Source organism: Gobio gobio (assembly GCF_949357685.1).
Source record: "Gobio gobio genome assembly, chromosome: 5".
Taxonomy (NCBI): domain Eukaryota; kingdom Metazoa; phylum Chordata; class Actinopteri; order Cypriniformes; family Gobionidae; genus Gobio; species Gobio gobio.
In genome coordinates this window covers 19,233,696-19,250,006 of record NC_137101.1, presented here as the reverse complement: position 1 = coordinate 19,250,006, position 16,311 = coordinate 19,233,696, and the positions used below count along the sequence as shown (strand labels likewise).

Sequence of the window (16,311 nt, the reverse complement as noted above, 5' to 3'; positions counted from 1 at the left end):
TGTGCACATTATGTATGTCATGGCTGTATGTCCATTTATTTTCCAGATGAAAGACTGTAATGTTGTTGCATCAAAGCTAATTCTGATCCTGGATGACCTGCTGTGGGTGCTGACAGACTCTCAGCTCAAGGCTATGGTGCAGTATGCTAAGTCTCTCAGTGAAGCCATGGAGAAATCAGCCGCACAGAGGAAGACCATGGCCCCCGATAGCACACAGGTGTGTGTTTCAGGGCACTTCCTCATCCCTTCCCCAATCAACCACACCACCTGTTTCAGACTACCTCTTTTTTTTATTTTTACTTCTATTTTCCATGTTATATTTTGTTGCCCCACTACTGGTTATAACTTTCAATCCTAGATTTTGCAGTGGGTGAGGCATCAAATGTCGCAAATGTCTTTGTGTCTTTAATGTGTTATCTGAGTAATGTGTTATTTTGGTATGGTATATTTCAACTGTGTTGTTGTTTTTAGGTAACACCAGCACCCCCCTCAGCCCAGCAGGTGCGCGCACAGCAGGCTTCAGCCACAGCAGATCAGAACGCTTCCATGGAACGGCTGTTCAACTCCCATGATGTTCGTGAGACCTCACACCACCTCCAAATCACACACCTGGACCTGCATATTTGTGATGACACCAATACCAAGGACAGAGGTACCACATGCCCCCACGTGTAATACTGTTAACACCAAAGTGTGAGAGTTTGGTGGTGTTATGCTAAAATGTGTCTTTTTTTCTCCCTCTGCAGGAATTAATAAGAGATTAGATGGTGGCGCAATGCAGTTGTCTTTCAGTTCTATCACTGTGGACTATTACCCCTTCCACAAAGCTGGTAAACTCAAACAAAATAGATTCTTCCTTTTAATAACCCGTTGAACAGGAAGACGTTCAGATTATTAACTAATGCCTTTCTTTCTCTCAGGTGAGGGCTGTTTGCATTGGATGCATTACAGCGAGGCCACAAAGTCTCGTGAGACCTGGGTCCGTTCTCTCCTGGAGGAGTTTAAGTCTAATGTGGATATGCTCAAAAACGTAGTCAATGGCCAGTCCCAGAGCTCCCCTCAGCACGGTAAGAACGACCTGCCCATTAACACACATTGATTGGTTCATTGTGACTAAAAAACTGAAAATGGATTCAGTTTCATGCAACCTATCCTATGTCTGGATCATATTTGAATCAAAAGTTAAAAGAAAGAAATAAAGTGTTTTCGTACCATAAATATTTTTTGCATTGTGAAATTATTTTCATGACAATTGAACACATTTTCTCATATTACTGTAATACAATTTTTTGTGTCTATACATCATAGTATTATTGATTTAGCAGTACATTTGTATTACATTTATAGTATTTACATTGGTAGATTTACTTTATTATGTTATAATACATTTAAAAATACTGTTTTGTGGTAATGAGAATCCCACTATAGAATAATAATGGGTATTACAATGCTTAAAAACTTCTGGACACATTTTTGGTAATGAGATTTTAGGTGCGAAATGTGTATTTGTCATGAAAATAATACAACATTTTATACTATTTATGTATTGTTTTTTTGGGGGGATTCTTGGTTTAAATGTGATCTGGACACTGGTTATTAATTAACAGCTGTTCTTCATAGATGCATAAATCTGGATATCTGCCCATCTAAACACTATTAATATAGCAAGAAAGTATGACACTTTATTTTAAAGGCTCTTCTCAAAGACTGTAGGGCACTTTTAGATGACACCGACAACACAGTTATGGGTTGCAGTTATGGTCAAAGTTTTCCATGTGGCCTCTGAGAGTGTAGCAGAGTCTTTGTATAAGGGCCTTTAGCTAAAGTGCTCAGTAGCGCAGTACGGCTAATGTTTATGAGCATATTGTAATCATGGCTTTAGATTAGTCCTTAGAGTGTGTGTTTTGCAGTGGTCATTAAGTGTGTCCTGATAGCAGCTAACACCTGTCCTAGTTTGAGAGGTTTTTTGCGTAATGGGTTCTGTGTCCCCAGTCCATCAGTCGATTGTCTTAGAGGCGCAGGGTGAAGAGATAATGGTTAGGGAGCTGCACTCAGGCCCAGATGGCTTGTGGCCGCTCTCCCCCACGGCCAACTGCTGCTGGTGTCTGGAGACAGGTACCTCTGGTGTGCGTTTGAGGTGCCACACAAACACATGGCTGCGGTTTGTGCAGATGGTCCACTGTGATTGCGACTTTTGAGTTTGTGTGTTTCCTACAGGAAAGATCTCCACCAGCTCCAGCACTGCCTTCTCGCCTCCATCTGCACCGAAAACCCAACTCATGTCCAGCTCAATTGTACTACGGATGGCAGATTTCAGCATCTATCAGGTTTGTGTGGATAAACGCACTAGGGATGGGCGATATCTTATTGCTTGCGATATAACGGTAAAAATTCTCCCCACGATAGGAATTAGTCTTCCCTTGATAAAAACGATAAAGCCTAGTTGATGATTCATTCGCAGCTCACGTGCAGAGCGAAAACAACTATGGCTGAAGCTGCGGAGGAGTTTATCGCTAAACGAGGAGCAAACTCTACAATTTGGAACCTGTACACACAGATATATTTTCACTGAGCGCTTGAGAGATTCACTCTTTGTCAAGCGATCCGTAAAGTACACTTTCAGTTTATCTCAGTGAATTCACTGTGTATTTGACTCACAGTAAACTATAGTGTGAGGCACCCGACTGAGAGTGCTCCTTGTTTCTCACACACTCGTGAGAGAGTCTTACCACGCAGAATTGACGTGCTACATGTAAACAATAATCTTTGTTGTATTTTCTTGTAAAATAACAGTATTCATTTGGAATTATTCAGCCTTTATGAACAAGAAGAAACTAATGCGCAAACGGCAAAATCATTGGCTGGCACTCACCTATTACTTTCCCTGTTTTGTTTTCCGCAAATCAGTTCGAGCAAACGCAGATAACGTGATTTAATATTCATAAACCCAGCTGCTCATCAATCCTTAGTGCAGTTAATATTGTTATTAGTCGTAGTATTCGTAGTATTATCATCTTATCAGTATTAACCCATAAGAACCCACAGTGACACGGGTGGTCTCCAAAATGGTGGCCTGTCTGGTTAGCACATGTTGCAGTGTGAGCAATTTTTTAATACGCTTGTTTTTGTTACTAAAGGTACGTTTCAACCCATGCAACAATTCTAAAATTTTAATAGCTTATCATAGATTACACATAACCTGATTTTAATACATTTCTTAAACAAATTGATATAAAACAAGTTACGAAAATATTGTGGTGACATATAGTTCACATCGGGCTGTTAACCTTAAAACAGTGGTGACATATATGTCACATCGGGCTGTTAACCTTACAACAGTTGGTGGAATTTTGATGTTATTCAATAATTTTTTTAGTGTTATATATTTTCTCTATGTTTTATATAAAATCTAGGACTCAGAAAAATTTTAACAGCACTGTTTAATTTAATTGAAATATTGATTGGTATTGATCTGCGCATGATCTGCACCAAATGTCAGGAAATCATGCCTACTTGGGAAAATGACAAAATGACATACCATGGTGGCTGATAAAATGTTACGCAACTGTTTTCAGACTCTACTAGCATGTCTACATTTCCCTGACAACAATGATTCTTAAAATCAGCAAGCAGGGGATAAGTGTTGGAAGATCCGTCTATGGCTTGATATGTTTTGTTAATAATTTTTTAATAATATGCATAATTTTGATAAATGTTGTGGAAAAGAAAAGAAACAAAAAAAACTGCTATTTAGCAAAAAAAATATTAAATGTTTTTTTTTTTAAACTGAGAAATAAATGCCCAATGTGGCATATATGTAACATAGAAAAATGTATCATAAACGCCCAATGTCACATATGTGTAACATTACAGATCTTCTGCAGAACTGCAGAAACATGTTACAAGTGGTCCATTAAGCCTGTTTTATATGCCCCATCATTTTCCTATAAGGATAAATTGGTCCGGGTTCTTATGGGTTAATGTTAGTTTTTTTTTTTAGTTTTTTTTTTACTAAAACAATGAATGACCAACAAGCACCACTACGTTTGATCTACTTCTTAAGCACCACCACAATTCAGTTAAAATGACAAATATATTTATATATATATATATATATATACATATATGCATTCATACATTTTCATTAGCACATGATTACCAAGATTTAGTTCAAATTACTTAACTTCTATCATTAAATCATTATTTGCATTTTTTTTTGTAATCTGAAGACATGGTTAGGATTATTGCTTTTGCTACTATTCGAGTGCAGTGATGTTATATTTCCAGTGTCAACACCAGTATGATGTAGTCTTGTGTTCTTCCGGCGGTAATAAGTAATCGAAACAGAGGGAGACGAAGAAGAGACATAGCTGCGACCTGAGCTCCGATGTAAATAACGTTTAGGCCTCAGCAAGCCAGCATTGCCACAGCAGTCATATGCGTCTAAAGCCAGATGGTAGTTTTGCTTTAGCGACAGAAGCTGACGGAAGGTGTACCGTAAAGCTATGTTTGATAAAGGCACAGCCACAGCGACCCCAGGAAGATTTAAATCCGAAGAACATATGGAAAACCTCCAGGCCAACACCAGTCAAGCCAAAAATCCTGCGTAGATAAATAGATGCCACCACATCACAACAACAAAAACTTAAAACAATGCGGAGTAGTGAAAAACAGCGAAGTAATATAAAACGCTCATTAAAAGTGGATTAAAATAATAAAAGAAATCGTAGAGCAGAGCGGCAGCCAAACGCGCCAGTGTACCCAGTCACCCGGAAGTCAAAGTTATGAATATGAATAAATACAGAATCTGTGTTTACATTTCAAACTTGTCATTGATTTGAATTATTATTAGAATTATTTTTATTTGTATTATGTGATATTTTTCAGCACAGTTGCACTATTTAAACACTTGCACTTTTACAGAAGAAATGTATATCTGCAATTTTTCCATTTCTGAAAAGGCTGGTGTTTGGAATTTATGTATTCTTTTATGTAATTTGTTTATTATAGGAGTCTATTTGATGATGGGTACATTTTACTTTAGATCATTGTTTGTTTTTCTGAGGCTCTCAAGAATGCATGCAGCTCTCACTTCTAGCCAAAAACATGGGGAATGGTACTAAATTTATATCGTCATTGATATCGCTATTGCAGTAAATACCAGAAAGTATCGAGATATATTTTGAAATCGTCCATCCCTTAAACACACATACAACACAATTTTCTGCAATCTACATACTCATTCGTAAAAAAAACAAGAGCACATATGCTTGCTATAGTCCAAGTCAGATAACAAAAAACTGAAAATCTTCTCTTCTGCAAAAGCTGTTTAACGCCATTTGTTAAAATCTAATTCAAATATGATGTCATCATTGACATCAAACCAGATGCAACACGGCTTGAATGCTCAAAATGTGAAAAACCTTTTTAAAGTTTTTTGTTCTGATATGTTTAAGGTGTCTACAGCAGACCAGCCACGGTCCAGTCCTCAAAGCATGATATCCTGCAATAAGAAAACCCTCTATCTCCCCCAAGAGATGCCGGCCATCCATGCCGAATTCACAGAGTACTACTTCCCGGATGGCAAAGACTATCCCAGTAAGACAAAAGTGACCACATCCATCATTAACACTGACAAAATATTCACTTTTCAGTTCAACTCAAGCATTCTCTGAATTGACATGAATAAACTTTCTCCCTGCAGTCCCTTGTCCCAACCTGTACGTGCAGTGTAACGCGCTACAGCTGGTGCTTGACTCACGCAGTCTGGTTTGGCTCAATCTGTTTGCGCTGGACCTTCGTCAGAGCTTAGAACAATTCATGGAGCTGTACAAACTCAATGACTCGCAGAAACCTGAGGAACATGTAGATATCAGAGTGGACGGACTCATGCTGAAGGTAGAAATTAAATTACGTTTGCATACTTCCAGTGAAATGTGGTTTGCAGTGTCTGTCTCAAATTGTGGGTAGCTAAGGTACCTCATTTTGGCCCAAATTTAAGGTAACATCACTACTATCTTTCCTAGATGCTATATATTACCTAGAGGCATTTAAGAGGTTTTCTTTTCTTCTTAAAGGGCTTTCGCACTGGAGGAACCTTTTCATAGTTCCTAGAACTAATGGCGGAATTACCCCATTACCACAGGAAATGGGAACGATTTTAGTTATAGGAGCGCCTTTTGGGGGAACTAAGTTAGCTCCTACTTCAGAGTAGGGTCTAACCCAGCACAATAGGAACTACCAGTGACGTAAAAGGACGCTGATTGGCCGAATGCACGTGAAACACCATTTTTAAAAGTGCTGTGTACACGCACAGATTTATAGCTTATATATTTACTCTACAAACTAACTTTATGAACATGGAAAACAGTGGTAGATGGACCTCTCAGCCTTCATATACTGTCTACTTTCTTTGTATAACATATTAGACAGGACTGTTAAACAGATCGTAAACTAATGAAGACCGCTGTGTGCTCTCAGCCGCGTCAAAAAAAATGTCCACCACTCTGTCAAAACAGAAGTCACAACAAGTTGAGTTCCTACTGGCTGGGGAACATTTAGTTCTCAGGCAACCACCATGGTGGCTAGTTCCTAGAACTAAGTTCCTAGAACTACCCGGTGCGAAAGCCCCTGTAGTTTTGAGATCAATTAGCCCCTATTGTAGTTTTCAAAATTACATGTTGGTGAGTTTGATCAGGAGGCCTACATTTGCTGTTCATGTCTTGTACCATCTTTTTTTGTATTTTAATATATATCTCTGTGTTTTAATGTTTGTAGCTGGTGATCCCTGCAGACCAGGAGAAGTCTCAGCTTGGCCAGCCTCGCTCTGTGTCAGTGCAGACCTCTGAGATGGTAGCCACTAACACACGTCACTCTACCGGATGCACTCGGTCCAGTCTGGAAGCTCTTTTGCAGGCCTTCCAGGAGCAACCCTTCTTCACCTCCCTCTCTTCCTCCTTTCCTCATGCCCAAAACTCCTCCTCTGTGCTGCATGCAGCCTTCCAGCGGCATGCTCATGAGCAGGATACGCGTGTTCATGATGTGTATCGGGGCCTCGCTCCACCATCTCTCTCCACCAATGCCCTCAAAACACCAGCAGCCACGGACTTGTGGGCCGTGCACTTCTCTCAGTTCTGGGTGGACTATGAAGGCTCACGCAGTGGGCGAGGTCGTCCGACACCTTGCGTGGACTCTTTCCCTCTGACACTTTGGGTATGCCACCCTGCCCGATATACACAGCACAACGAGAGGCTCAGGGCAGGCGTAGGGTCTGGCCGGTTGCCTCGCAGTGAGTCAGGAGAGATTGCCAATCGTCTGCAGAGGAAGAAGCTTCTTAAGGAGTATTACAGCACTGATGCATGTCCAAGCAACATGCCAAGCAATGGTCTCCACAAACCACACTCTCTTGATGGCCTATTCAGTGGCGACTCTTCGTCTCTTTCCCTTGATTCCTCGTCCAGTGAAGTAGACTTGCAGGTGCTAGTGCACGTTCAGAAGCACCTGAGTGCTCAGGTGAGCCATGGGCAGTATATGTTCCTGCTCAGACTGCAACATGCTGTGAAATCTCTGCAGCGCACTTTACAGCAAGATCTGGAGCAGTACGGCTCCAAGCTCCAGGGTCCTACACAACCCTTCAGTGCCTGTGTGGGTGTGCTCATGAAAAGTGCAGAAGTTGCACTACTCTTAAAGCCTATTCCCCAACCGGATATAAGCACCAGCCCCCTGGACTCTGATGTCTCCCCCTCAGAAAGCAGGACCACTCTTGAAGCCGGGAGTGAGGTTGGCGATGGACACGAGATACCCTCGGCTGCAGGAGAGGGAACAAATGTAGATCAGCTCCTCTTTACAGGCACGCATGGCATCAACGTATCGCCTCTCCTTCCTTCATCATCCCCGTCTCCTGCTCTGAGAAAGGCATCTATGGATGAGAGGAGTAGTGTGGCATCTGGAGGGAGGGTGCTGTCTGAGGAGAAGGAATTGAGAGAAGGATCTCCTGATGGAGAGGGCAGCAGAACTGAAACCAAAGGGCAACAGAGTGAAACTTCACAAGGTGGAAATGCAATAATAGATCCCATCGCAGACACTTCTTCTAGGGAGTGGAACGAAAAGAGTCAGGGAGGCAAGCTGCCACAATCCATGTCCAGGTATTACAGTGTTTATGTATTTAGAACACAACTTCCCTTTCTTTCCTGCTTGGTTTTTGAAAATTGATAATTGAAGTAGAGCTGCATGCCCCTGTCCAAAATGCTGACGTACAGTCCACCTTGGAGTATACACTTTGGTGACATAATGTTGCGCTAATGTTGTGGACTATTGGATAGTTGACTGGAAAGTAGGAGCAGGGCACCTCTGCCCTAAACCCTGCAACACCTGATAAAATGCACAGTATCAGTGTTACTATCTAACCTAGGGGTCCAGATCCACTGTCCTGCAGAGTTTTACACCTGCATGTATTTTTTAAGCAATCCTAAAGACTGTAATGAAGTATTATTATTAAGTATATGTATTTTTCTTTTGGGAAACGTTTACTTCACTACATTCCAAAGCATAATATCATACTTTTTACTCCAGTATATTTGATAAAAACATTATGTTCCTCATTATGTCGAACTGAAGAAATCGTCACCCTCTCCAAGATATGAGAGCAGTGTCCAATTCGTGGAAGCTGATTGTTTTCAATTAACAAGTTAAATAGTTTTAACATACAAATCGAACTGAATTTTTAATTCATGAATTGGACTGATCTGATTGCATCTGCTCTCGAGTCAACAACTAGCTGGTTCAAATGATCCGGTCAGAGCGAGTTATGAAATGAAACATTTCTTACTTGGTGGACAATACATTTTAAGTGTCTGCATAATCTTCCTTATTGACTAGAACTGAGTACTTCACAATTCAAAATAATTCATAATGATGTTAGACTGAGCTGTAACCTATAATCTGTGTTTCTAGTACATTATTTTAAAGGTGCACTATGTAACTTTTCCGTCCACTAGAGGTTGCCTGTTCAAAACAAAGGCGTAGCTTGATGACGCCACGTTTGAGCGCAGAATCTTGGGACATGTCGTCTCCACCTCACAGCCGGTGGAAAAGAATCGGGATAGGACTCATGGATACGATTATTAACGTTACTGTAGTATGAAGCAGAGCAGTACTTAGTGTTGTGGGGCTGAGCAAGGCCGCTGGAGCGATTGTTAATAAGATGAAGGCAACACACGCCTCGCGAGCAGCGGGACTTTTATTATGACACAGTCGCTGGCGCCACTTCCGCTTTTCTGGTCATGAGTATGAGGTAACGCAGCTCTGTTTATCATATTAAGATACATCTGAGTGTGTTGAAAATGAAGTTATGACGTTACTCTGTTATTTCTCACGATTTACAAATAGTTGTAAAGTTGGAAGTACTGAACAAAATATATAACACTGGCCTAAAAAATGTTTTACATAGTGCACCTTTAATTCCCCAATTCCACTCCCATATTTTTACTCAAGTACTTGATTTGTGTATTTCATTCACTGGATTTTTCAGGTGTGTTTGACTAGGGTCAGATCTAAACTCTGCAGTAAAGTGGACACTGAGGTGCAGAGTTGATCTAACCTTTACAGACTCTAAATATGGACTCCTGCAAGTACAATATACACTCACCTAAAGGATTATTAGGAACACCTGTTCAATTTCTCATTAATGCAATTATCTAATCAACCAATCACATTGCTTCAATGGATTTAGTGGTGTGGTCCTGGTCAAGACAATCTCCTGAACTCCAAACTAATGTCAGAATGGGAAAGAAAGGTGATTTAAGCAATTTTGAGCCTGGCATGGTTGTTGGTGCCAGACGGGCCAGTCTGAGTGTTTCACAATCTGCTCAGTTACTGGGACTTTCACGCACAACCATTTCTAGGGTTTACAAAGAATGGTGTGAAAAGGAAAAAACATCAAGTATGCGGCAGTCCTGTGGACGAAAATGCCTTGTTGATGTTAAAGGTCAGAGGAGAATGAGTCTCGATTTCTGTTGAGACATTCAGATGGTAGAGTCAGAATTTGGCGTAAACAGAATGAGAACATGGATCCATCATGCCTTGTTACCACTGTGCAGGCTGGTGGTGTAATGGTGTGGGGGATGTTTTCTTGGCACACTTTAGGCCCCTTAGTGCCAATTGGGCATCGTTTAAATGCCACGGCCTACCTGAGCATTGTTTCTGACCATGTCCATCCCTTTATGACCACCATGTACCCATCCTCTGATGGCTACTTCCAGCAGAATAATGTACCATGTCACAAAGCTCGAATCATTTCAAATTGGTTTCTTGAACATGACAATGAGTTCACTGTACTAAAATGGCCCCGACAGTTACCAGATCTCAACCCAATAGAGCATCTTTGGGATGTGGTGGAACTTGGAGCTTCGTGCCCTGGATGTGCATCCCACAAATCTTTATCAACTGCAAGATGCTATCCTATCAATATGGGCCAACATTTCTAAAGAATGCTTTCAGCACCTTGTTGAATCAATGCCACGTAGAATTAAGGCAGTTCTGAAGGCGAAAGGGGGTCAAACACAGTATTAGTATGGTGTTCCTAATAATCCTTTAGGTGAGTGTATGTAAGGTGCCCCGCTATTTGCCTGACAGGCTAATCAGTTTTAATGGCTCAATGAAGTTAAGATAAGAGGTATGTGTAAGATCGTCAACCTTTGAGACACCTTTTCACTATTCGGCAATTGTCATAGAATTGAATCTGGTCTTCATTACGGGATTATGAGTTTTGTAGCTTTATTTCATAACTGAATGTAGATGTGATTGATGCAGAACTAATATAATTGAATGTTATGAGAGTATGTGTGTGTATTTGGGAGTAAAACCAAATACACAACTGCTTCCTTGCTCTGAATGTTATCTCTGGATGTGTGTTTGTGTGTTTAATCTCTTTTCTGAAGGAAAGGCAGTTTATCAGTGGTCTCTGACCTCTTAACCTCCACGCACAGCAGGTCTACCTCCTTATATTCCATGTCCAACATGTAAGACACCCTCTGTAGGACTCTGTGCCCATCTGTGTGTGCGTGAATGTTTGTGGACAAAACCGTGGTATTGGTATTGTGATTGTGGTCATTATATCACACTAGCTTGTCCCTTGTACTGTTGTGTCTAGCACCGTGGACGTGTGCAGAGTTTGCTGACTCTTGGTGTTTTGAGTTTGGCCAAAACGACTTCTTTTTTTTTTTGTATCATTCTTGGTGTTTTTTTCTTTCTTCTTTTTAGTATCTTTTATATTAGTACGGACATGCGCTCGCTGTACTCACTTTTTCCTACTTTTTGTGCATGTACTCTGCAGTGGCCGTTTGATGCAGGGCAAGTCGCAGTCAAGTTTCTCCGTGTCCTTTAAGAACATGAAGAAAAGCCCTTCACTACAGTCTCTGGATGATCTTTCCATAGACAGCTACTCACTTGAGGACTGTGACAGCTACAGCCTGCTGGAGAGAGGTACATGCATGCACTCGAGAACACCATGTTTTACTGATGTGTATTATTGTCTCGTAAGCCCGGGACACACTGCATGATTTTCAGCTGTCCCAGACGAAAGATTGGCATCATGAAACATTTGTGGCGATTTCTGTGATCGTGGCTCCTAATCGCTGGTCCTATGTCGTTTAACGAGAGGGGTTCCAAGACGGCCATTGCCACAGTCTTGCGACTAAAGATAGCCTACGATAATTTTCTGACAGTGTCAGAAATTCAGCATGATCACCGCACAGTGTGTTTGCTGCTACGGCCTTCGTCCAACCAATAAAAATGTAAGCATTCATCTCATGAATGCTTACCTCAAGCTCTTTTCCCGTTCCTCTTTCGCCACTTCCTCTTTTTTCAGCACATAAAAACTACAACTGCCAAAGTGTGATTCATCATGGTCTTTTTGTTTACCACTAGCGCATGCTGATGAAGTTTTATTCGTCTATAGAAACGTGCATCGTAGCCTACGAGTCAATAGGTGTCACTCAAGTTTAATAGATCCAGTGTGTTTTGTATTAATCTTATAGAATTGCTAAAATCATGCAGTGTATCCCGGGGTTTATACCAGAGCCGTATTATGTTTGTGACCACCAGGGGGCAGTATCATAACATCTTTAGGTTTCGGGCTATTTTGTTCCATTGATGGAGCAATATGACTGTATTTCTTCATAACCAGAAATGAATTCCGATTGACCATTTAGCACAAGCTAAACGTCATTTATTTTTATGTTTTACTTTATATGCAGTTATACTCTCTCACTCTAATCAAATAATATGCATATGTGTGTTTTGTTATAGATGATGTATCGATCTCTGGCTTTAAGGATGCTCTAAATGAAGGGGCTAATGTGAGTCTCGCTCAGGAGGCAGATGAGGCCCAGTCACCTGACGCCATCAGCGCTGCCTCGCAGAGCATAGACGAACCCACAAAAGACCTTGTAATTTCCTCTCTCCTCTTTTCCCAAGTTCACTTTTTTTGTTATCCTCAATGAAAATAACGAGATTGTAAGTACATTTTCTGATTGATGATGCATCCAGAGCCATGTATATAATACCTGTATTGCATGTGTTTGCAGGTGTCGGTACTGGTTTTGAAGGTTCACTCGGTCTGCTGTTCCCTGGATCTGAAGGGTGACGACACAGCAGTAGCTCTCGAGGTGGGGCGGATCCAACCCAATCAGCTCGGCAACATCAGTTTGCGGGAGTATCTTAGCAACCGCAGCCTGGGTAAGACCGATTGACACGTCTGTTTGTTTGTGTGTGCATGTGTGTCAATGTTGCACCTGATAAACACTTGCTGTTTGCGTTTCTTCAGGTTTAGTGTCTTCAGCATCAGTCGCTCAGAGTGGTGAAGGTACTTTAAGTGTGTATCTTCATATGTTTACATAGTGTGTGTGTTTATGCGCACGACACGCTTGTAAGTGTAGATGCTATCTGTGAGTTTGCACGAGTTGTGTGTGTTGTGTGATCACTCTCCCAGCACTTTTTGTGTTTGGTTTGAACACATACATTACAGTTTGGGGTCGGTTAGGTTTTTTAATGTCTTTGACAGAAGTCACTTATACTCACCAAGGCTGCATTTATTTGATGAAAAATGCAGGAAAACAGTCATGCTGTCAAATGTTATGACAATTTAAAACTGCTTTTTACTATTTTAATATAGTTTAAAATGCAATTTATTCCTGTGATGCAAAGCTGAATTTTCAGCATCAGTCTTCAATGTCACATGATCTTTCAGAAATCATTCTAATATGCTGATTTGGTGCCCAAGAAACATTTATTATTATTGTCATTTTTTATTCTTAATATTTTTGTGGAATCCGTGAAGCTTTTTTTCACGATTCTTTGATGAAAAGAAAGTTCAGAAGAACAGTTTTTTTTTAAAGTCTGAAATAGTAAAAAAAGATTTCTGTCATTTTTTTTATAAATTTAATGCATCCTTGCTGAATAAAAGTATAATTAAAAAAAAAAAAAAAGACTGACCTGACCCCAAATTTTTGACTGGTAGTGTACTGATTGTACATATTTTCATAAACGGCTAGTTGGTTGATTAAATAATTGGTCTAAAGGAAACCTTATTGTAGAATGCAAAAACAGGTATTTGTTAATGGAGAAAGATGCTAATAGGATAAGTATCTGTCATAGAAAATATCATAGTCCTCATAGAAATTACCCTTAATGATTATTTGTAATAAAACAATATTAGTACTAACATTTGATTTAGTCCAACAGTAATTCTCTTTTACTTTATTGCTGTGAGCACTGGATTTAGCTTATAGTGATGGTGCTAAATTGAAGCTTCTTTAATATTAATATCGAATATTTAGCTTTAGTGCTTCTAGTAACAGTGCTTTAAAGGGCTGTTTTAGAGATGCAGTATGTTTACACAACAACGATGTACTAAAAACTGAAAAGTTTTTCCTTTTGTGCTTTTCGTGTACAGATGAAAACGTTGTCAAAACGATCCCCGTTCCCACAGATCTGCGAAAACGACTAAAATGCTCTATTATTCTGCCAGGCCAGTAGTTGGTCAGTAGTAGATGTCACTTTGTAAACGAAACATATCACGCCTATTGACTGAACATGTAATACGCATGATGTCAATGTTTTCACAAATTCACAGACTATATCGGTATCGCTTTCAAAAACTTACACTTTGAATCCCGTTTTCAACAATTTGCGTTTCCAGTCCCCCAAATCACTGTTATCGTCTAAATGAAAGGCCAAAATGCATTAAAATAAATGTTTTTCCGTTTTTAGTTGAAAACAGTGTTATGTAAATGGCCCCTCAGTCAGTGGACAAACACTCTTAAATAAATAGACTTTTTTGCAGTAGTATAGTAAGTTTGTGTTGTGTGAATTCTAATGGAGCATTTTTCTCGCCCACTGGACCCAGGTCTTCTCTTTAATCCCCCCCCCCCCCCTCTCTCTCTCTCTCTCGCACGCTCTCCTCTTTAGCTGCTCTGGTTTTGTGTTGTCGTTTCTCTGCTGTCACAGACCACTAGGTTCTGCAGTCCGAGAACTGCTGGTTCAGGAGACTTTGTACACACACAAACACACACATACTCTCTCTCTCTCTCTCTCTCTCTCTCTCTCTCTCTCTCTCTCTCTCTCTCTCTCTCTCTCTCTCTCTCTCTCATCTTATCTAGGCTGTTTCAGAGCACTGCCTCGTTCCTCTCCAAGCATTAATCTTTAGGCTTTTCCATGCTCAGTTTCTCTGGACTGATTCTCCTGGCCTCTGTTTTTTCAGTCTTTTTCTCTGTATCTTTCTCTCACCTTCTCCCATGTTCTCTATTTTCTGTTATTTTCACTCATTCGCTTTCCTCTTGCAGCATTTTTGCTGTGCTTCAGTATCTCGGGATGGAAAGTGCTGCGTTTGCTTGTTTTATTCACAACTGTTGAAAGATTAATTCAAATGTTCAGCTAGGAAGGACAGGAAATGATCACTTCTATCTCATGTAATGATGGTCTGAGCCTTTCTTCCTGCACTATTTCCACAGAGGACATTGAAGAAATTAACGTTTGATATTACAAAAATGCAACTCTCATTTGTCCTAGAGAAAAAAAAAAAAACATGCACATGCACAAAAGCCAACCCATTTTTTTTACAATACTTAAAGGGTTAGTTCGCCCAAAAATACAATTTCTTCCATTAATGACTCACCCCAATGTTGTTCCACACCCGTTAGACCTCCGTTCATCCTCGGAACACAGTTTAAGATATTTTAGATTTAATCCGAGGGCTTTCAGTCCTTTGAATGTAAGTGTATGCACACTTTGCTGTCCACATCCAGAAAGGTAATGAAAACATCATCAAAGTAGTCCATATGTGACATAATTTGGTTAGTTAGACTCTTTTGAAGCGTCGACAATACATTTTGGTCCAAAAATAACAAAAACTAAGACTTTATTAAGCATTGTCTTCTCTTATGGTTTTGTTTGAATCCGCGTTCACGGCGCCACAGTGACGTCAGTGACGTCAGTCACAGTCTTACGTCGTCGTGTTCTTTTTTGGCGATTAGGGCATCCGGGACATGCACACTTACGCACCATTTTAAAAAAAAATATAGCAAAACAAACAATGTAGAACAGCTTGTTTACAGCGTGCGTCTCCCTCAGACTACAAACGAAGCTCTGTCGCACCAGATAACACGTCACAGCGTCTTACGTCAGCAGCGTCACTGTGGCGTAGTGAATGCGGATTCAAACAAAACCGGAAGAGAAGACAATGCTTAATAAAGTCTTAGTTTTTGTTATTTTTGGACCAAAATGTATTGTCGACGCTTCAAAAGAGTCTAACTAACCAAATTATGTCACATATGGACTACTTTGATAATGTTTTCATTACCTTTCTGGACGTGGACAGCAAAGTGTGCATACACTTACATTCAAAGGACTGAAAGCCCTCGGACTAAATCTAAAATATCTTAAACTGTGTTCCGAGGATGAACGGAGGTCTAACGGGTGTGGAACAACATTGGGGTGAGTCATTAATGGAAGAAATTTCATTTTTGGGTGAACTAACCCTTTAAATTAGATCTTACAAGCTCGCAATATTTGGTTGTTTATCATTAATTAAAGAGATAAAAATATGTTATAGTTTACATTCTATTATAGTTATTTGAATTATTAAAAGAATAAATACAAATATAATTCAAAAAACATTTACAATATGCAAATTCATAGGTTGAAATTCTATAATAATTCTTTAAAAAATATTTTAATGTTCATCAAGTCAAATTCCTTATTCAGAAAAATATTATAAATATGTTTTAAATATAGAATGGTATCCCATATTTTTTA

General features: G+C 40.0%; 1 protein-coding gene across 6 annotated transcripts in view; it reads left to right on the top strand.

Moving 5' to 3' along the window:
- The window catches only part of bltp3b (bridge-like lipid transfer protein family member 3B), a 49,377-nt gene that overhangs the window by 18,423 nt on the left and 14,643 nt on the right, over positions 1–16,311 (top strand). The window contains exons 7-19 of one of the 6 annotated variants that reach the window (XM_079816582.1): positions 47–217; positions 472–652; positions 747–830; positions 921–1,067; positions 1,993–2,115; positions 2,218–2,327; positions 5,457–5,598; positions 5,705–5,898; positions 6,778–8,144; positions 11,333–11,481; positions 12,307–12,446; positions 12,585–12,735; positions 12,824–12,862. In XM_079816582.1, coding sequence (XP_079672708.1) covers positions 47–217; positions 472–652; positions 747–830; positions 921–1,067; positions 1,993–2,115; positions 2,218–2,327; positions 5,457–5,598; positions 5,705–5,898; positions 6,778–8,144; positions 11,333–11,481; positions 12,307–12,446; positions 12,585–12,735; positions 12,824–12,862 — 2,998 coding nt within the window. Of the gene's footprint in view, positions 1–46; positions 218–471; positions 653–746; positions 831–920; positions 1,068–1,992; positions 2,116–2,217; positions 2,328–5,456; positions 5,599–5,704; positions 5,899–6,777; positions 8,145–11,332; positions 11,482–12,306; positions 12,447–12,584; positions 12,736–12,823; positions 12,872–16,311 lie in introns of all 6 variants that reach the window. The other 5 variants (XM_079816581.1, XM_079816585.1, XM_079816584.1 and 2 more) reach the window with 5 other exon arrangements.